The sequence below is a fragment of the Lipotes vexillifer genome, unplaced genomic scaffold, assembly GCF_000442215.2.
Source record: "Lipotes vexillifer unplaced genomic scaffold, Lipotes_vexillifer_v1.1 scaffold1798, whole genome shotgun sequence".
Classification (NCBI taxonomy): Eukaryota; Metazoa; Chordata; class Mammalia; order Artiodactyla; family Lipotidae; genus Lipotes; species Lipotes vexillifer.
This window is the reverse complement of record NW_006789032.1, coordinates 142,658-148,440: the sequence shown is the minus strand read 5'-3', so window position 1 is coordinate 148,440 and position 5,783 is coordinate 142,658. Positions and strand designations below refer to the sequence as shown.

The 5,783-nt window shown below is 65.7% G+C and overlaps 1 protein-coding gene across 1 annotated transcript; it reads right to left on the bottom strand.

Annotated features, from left to right (window-relative positions):
- Positions 1-2,663: 2,663 nt before the first annotated feature.
- Positions 2,664-3,640, bottom strand: NPBWR2 (neuropeptides B and W receptor 2). The gene is given in 6 exon segments (XM_007472175.1): positions 2,664-2,967; positions 2,969-3,062; positions 3,065-3,148; positions 3,151-3,165; positions 3,168-3,370; positions 3,372-3,640. Coding segments are annotated over 6 exon segments (969 nt in total).
- Positions 3,641-5,783: the final 2,143 nt, after the last annotated feature.

Here is a 5,783-nt window from a genome sequence, read left to right as displayed (position 1 = left end):
GCCCCCGCCCCCGCCTCCACGCCGCACCGCTCCGGCCCGGCCTCCAGCCTGCATCGCCACCCCGCCCCCCGCCCCTTTCCTTGCCCCAGTCCCCGCCCCCGCCCAACCCCCACCAGCTGGGCTCGGTCAAGTCTCCCGGCTTCGCTGAGCCTTGGTTTCCCCGCCTGCGCAGAAGGGACGCCGAACCTTCCTCACGGGGTAGTGGCGGAAGGCCGGGCGGGGGAGGGGTCAGCGGATCGGCTGGACCGGGGAAGCTGCGGGCTCCCCTGGCGCTCTGGACTTCGCCCACCAGGGGCGCCGTGGCCCGCGGGACACTGCGCCCAGGCGCCGCGCCGGCTGCGGCCGGGCCGGGGTGCGGGCCTCGGCGAGGGCTCTCCACGTCTCCCCCGGCCTTGGTGTGTCGCGGGCCCTGCGTGAAGGCCCTCCCTCCCATCGGATGCGGACCGCCTGGCTGGGCCTGCCCCTCCTCGGTCCCCACCATGGAGTTCCCAGTGCCAGACGGTGGCTCCCGTTGCTGGGCTGTGTGTGGCGCGGGGGCCACCCCAGGGAATAGAGTGTGGGGTGCGTTGAGGAGGTTTGGTTGGCACCTCCTGTGCTAGGGAGATGTTCTGCTGGGGACGGGTGGGAGACCCTTGCTCGGCTCGGCGTTCCCGTGGGCTTCCGGCTGACACAGCCCCGCCCCTGCTGCTGCGCACTCACGCCACGCGCGCTCACGCCACGCGCACTCACGCCTCGCTTCGGCCCAGCTGGGGTCTTAGCTGGGGTGTGGGAGCTGCAGCTTCTCTCGAGGAGCTCGCAGGGCGCAGGATGAACGCTGACGAGGTAATCACGGCTGCTGCTTGGAGAGGTGTGACTGCAACACAGTGAGAGAGCGGATCGGGAGCAGCTAGTTGCTCGTGGGAGAGGCTGGGTGCTAGTGGCGGTTTGAGAAGTGGCCACAGCCCCTGAGTGTGGGTGGGACTCGGGGACTGGCTTCTAAGGAGCAGAAAGTAGCAGAATGGCTTCCCAGATAGGCCTTAAAGGTGTGGAGGTTTCCGCCTGCCTCTCTCTCTCGGATGCTGCCCTGGGGGCTCGCTGCCACCCCTGGAGGATGCCCAAGCAGCCTGTGGACAGCCCGCAGGGCCAGGAGCCGAGGCCTCCGGCCAGTGGCCTCGAGAGGGAGCAGCTCCTCCATCCCCAGTGCGGCCGTCAGGTGACGGGCCTCGGCTGAAGTCCTGCCTGAAATGTCATGAGAGACCCTGAGCTGGAGCCAGCTGAGAGCTGCTGGAACCCTGAGCTGGAGCCAGCTGAGAGCTGCTGGAAGGCTCCTGACCCACAAGAGTTGTGAACTAGTAAATGTTGTTCTGAGCTGCTAACTTGGGGGGAGTGTTTTATACAGTAATAGCTCACTAAGTACCACGTGGTCAGAAAGATAACAGGACGGAGGTAGCCTCTGGGTTGTTTCAGGCTGAGAGAGGGAAGGGGAGAGGGGTGTGGGCCCGAGCTCTTCCACGTGACTGGGTGGCAAAAGGTGTGTCCTGCTTGCCAGCCGGACAGACTGGCCAGAGCTGTGTCACAAGGACTGAAACCAACCTGGGGCCCCATAAGCCTCGAAGGGTTATCGGGTGCCAGGCAGGTGACTTACGGAACGGCAAGGCCGGAGCTCCAGGCCTGGAAGCAGCTGGGAGCCATGGGGCCGAGAGCGTGGAGCCTGGCCGAGGCCCACCAAAGCGGTCTTCAGGGGCTTGTTCTCTGACCCCCCGCCAGTGGCAGAAATGGTCTCTGAGCAGCCAGCCCCTTAGTGTTCCCACCCCACCCCCAGGTGGAGCCCCTGCTGGCAGAGTCTAGGCCCCAGGCCACACCTCAGGGGGGAAGGGGTCCAGGTGCCAGCCTGTCTAAGTGACAGGTGCCCCCCCCAGAGGTCCTGGCAGAAGGGCCCTGGGTCCTAAAGCAGGACATGGGGGGGGGGCCACAGGCATCAAAGCGGTCTTCAGGGGCTTGTTCTCTGACCCCCCGCCAGTGGCAGAAATGGTCTCTGAGCAGCCAGCCCCTTAGTGTTCCCACCCCACCCCCAGGTGGAGCCCCTGCTGGCAGAGTCTAGGCCCCAGGCCACACCTCAGGGGGGAAGGGGTCCAGGTGCCAGCCTGTCTAAGTGACAGGTGCCCCCTCCAGAGGTCCTGGCAGAAGGGCCCTGGGGCCTATAGCAGGACATGGGGGGGGGGGACCACAGGCATCGGCATGAAGGGCACAAGGGGCATGGGGTGCTCAAGGGAGCCTGAGCCCTGCTGAGGGAGCCAGGAGGGGACACGGGCACAGGCCTCCTGGTGAAATGTCACCTGAGTTTCGGGCCGTGAGAGCGTGTGCTTCATGGCCTCCTGTGATGTGCGCCTTTGGCTTTTACAGCAACACCTGGCTTTGTTGCCCCAGGTGCCCCCCAGGACGTCTGTTGTGCCAGGACCATCTGCCTGGGTCGCCAGGACCTGAATCCCGGCAGCTGGCCAAGGGCTGTCTAGGAGGCAGAGACAGGGGTGGGTCCATGGCCACCTCTGCGGGCTCGGTGGCCAGGCTACGTGGGTCTTTCTCTTTCTGTCTGGAGAAAATAGTGATGGGATGTGAACAAGTGGGGTGTTGCTCTAAAGGAGCAGAGCTTTTCTACGGTTGCGTGGGCCGTGAGGGAGGGGTGCTTATGCCCCCGGGCACTGGAACGTGGTGCAGAGGCTCTTCCAGAAGCTGTGGTCCAGGAAGGCCTAGAGGAAGGGGTTGGGGCGGGAGCTGGTGCAGCTGAGGCTGGTGACGACATAGGGGACGATGATGAGCAGTGGCTTCTGGGGCAGGTCTGTGGTCAGGGCCACGACTGAGGCCAGGTGGAAGGGCGTCCAGCAGAGCAGGCCCGCGGCCAGCACAGCCAGGACCTGGAGACTCACCTTCCGCTTGGCCTCGCCCAGAGCCTTGGCCCCGGAGTGGAGCCGCAGGGCCTGCAGCCTCCGCGTAGGGAACATAGAGGGTGCACACGGGCACCGCGAAGCCCAGCACCGGCGTGTGGACGCGGCTCGCCTGGAGCCAGGCCCACTCCGGCGTGGGCAGCTCGGCCCGCAGCTTGCGGCCTGCAGCTCATTGCTGTAGACCCGGGCGAAGGCGAAGAGGATTAGCGTTGCGACAGCGACACCAGCCACACGCACAGGCTGGGGCCTTAGCCCCGCGGACGGTGTGCCGGGGCCGCACCGTGGCCGGCACCGCGGGGTAGCGGTCCGTGCTCATGGTGGCCAGGAAATAGACGCTGGAGATGTCGCAGTGGCCGGTGGCCGGCACCAGCTTGCAGAGCAGCCGCCCAAAGGGCCAGCGCTGCGGCACGTGCTCGGCGACGTTGGTAGGCAGCACCGGTGTGAAGAGTCGTCGCGATGGCCAGGTTCAGGATGAACGCGTGGGTCACCGTCTTCATCCTGGGCGCTCTCAGGATCACACAGATGGCGGCCGCGTTGCCCATTAGCCGCATGGCGCAGGTGGCAGCGTACACCACCGGCGGGAACACGTGAAGAGCGGGCAGCGGCTCAGGGAGTGTGAGGCTGTGTCTGGTGCCGTTGTCCCAAGAGAGGCCGGCGCCCGTTGTGCCTGGCAAGGGGAAGCCTCGGCTGTCCAGGCCCTCCGGCCCCGTGGCCTCCATCGGGAGGCAGGACCGATAATGGTTTGTGCCCTGGGCAGGTAGGAGGTGCTTCCGAGCTGGGAATCTGGGCAGGGGCCTCCTTGGGCTGGATTCTGAGAAAGAAACAACCAGAAACTCTGGGATCTGGCTGTCAGCTTAGAATGGTACCTGCCTCAAGTTCTCTGGCAGAAGTTGTGGCCGCTTTGCTGGGGTCAAGGATTCATGGCATCTCTCTCCATCCACCCCTTTCCAGTGGCAAGAGAGAGCCTGGCAGAGTGCGTGGGCACCTCCTCCTGGGCAGCGCTTTTGGCTGGTTGGGTTCCTCCCCCAAGGCCCCCTCCTCTTGCAGAGAGCAGCTGCCAACCACCCTTCTGGGAAGGGAGGGCTTGGATCTGCCCCCCTGCCCCGACCCCAGCCCCTGTCCTGGCCACACCCCAAAGCACAAGCTACGTAAGTCAAGACAGTCCCTTTGAAAATGCACCTCCCATCATATTCCTGGCCCACTTCGAATCGGGAGGCCTGGAGCAGTGCCCTCCCAGTCAAGTTGCAGACCCTCTGTGTGTGGCCACCAGCACTTTTCCTCACTGACCTGTCTGGAGACACATGGCCAGAAGTTAGTGGCCTGGGTGGCATGTGGTGGTGGCCAGCTCAGGCGGCCTCAGGGGTGGAGGGAGGAGGTGTGGCCCCCACCGATGGGCCCCCTGCCAGCGTCCCAGTCCGTCCTTAACCACCTGGGGGACTTTTAGAACCTGCTCGCTGGCAGCCTCAGAGGGAGCTGGCTTCCCGAAGAGTCTCCAGCCTCGTGGCAACGCTGCTACGTGCCAGGAGGTGGCGGGGCCGTGGGGGGGGTGTCCCCTGGCTGATGGGGAGCCCTGGGCTGCGAGCGCTGCTGGCTCTGGGAGACCGAGGGCTGCAAGCCTTGGTCAGGGGCTCCAGCTGTCCACCAGGGCCGAGCCTTCGTCCAGTGGGCTGCCCCCAGGTGGGACCCCTACTCCCCTGGTCCCCCAAGAACCCCGTGCTTCCAAGTGGTCTCTACACACCGGCTTTTGTCTCTGGTGTGAGGTGGGGCCGGGGGGGGCCGGGGCTAGAACTTTCCTCGGGATACTCACCGTCCCACGTGGGTTACATAAGCTTCACAGCTTTGTATGAGGTGATTCTCTTTGAGAAGCAGAGAGAAGGTGACCAGCTGGGCCTGCGAGGGAGGGAGCCGCCCTCTGGTCGGGGTGGGGCAAGCTCTGGACTGGTCATTGGTGCCCCAGGCTGAGACCCACCGAGGCCAGGGGATGGGTGGTCAGTGAGTGTGAGGGGAGGCCCCTGCATCTGGGGCTGACTTTCGTGATTTGGGGGTGTTCGTGCATGGGGAGGGGTGCTGGGTCAGGTCACAGCTCCTGGACACCAGAGACAGGACGGAGAGGGGCTCAGGCCTGGCGTATGGGCCGCCCGTTCCCCTTGACTGTGTGGCCTACGTGTGAGCCAGCGTGCGGGCTGGCCTGGGGGGTGAATGGCTGACCACTGCCCTGGTGCTGGGCCGGTAGGGAGTGGCCCAGGCCTCCTGTCGCTCAGCTGCTGTCCTGGGGGTGGGGCAGGGCTCACCTCTCTGGGCCTGGTTGTGGGTCTCCCGCGGGATGGGTGCTGGGGGTCCCTATTTCCTGAGTGCCTTGGGGGGGCCCAGGGCTCCGTTTGCCTGCCAGCCATCACGTGACCGACTGGCACCCCCCGAGCGTGGGCCTGTGATGGGGGCTCTTCACCCTCATGCCCCTCCTGCTCGTTGCCCCAGCTCAGCAGGACACCAAATGCCACCCCAAACTTGCTCCGGGCCTGGCTGCTCTAGGCAGGTCTCCCCTCAAGCCCCGGGAGGAGCAGGCGGTGCCAGAATTACAAGAAACTTCCTGGCGGTTTCCCAGCACGGCCCTGGCTTCCTCTGAGGCAAGCCGTGAGTCTGGGGTCCCTGTTCACCCCACCAGTGTCTGGCAGAGTCTGGGGCTCCGAGCCCCTCTCAGCCTGATCTCTGCTCTCCTGAGTCTGTCCTGGGGGCTGCTGGCTCCCCACCCGGCCCGTCATGTCTGAGGGGGCTGGGGGTGGAAGCTGAGAGGATGGGGGCCCCGGGGCAGCAGGGGTTGGGGGTGCTGAGGAGGGGGCACTAGGCCTGAAGGTGTGGTGACCC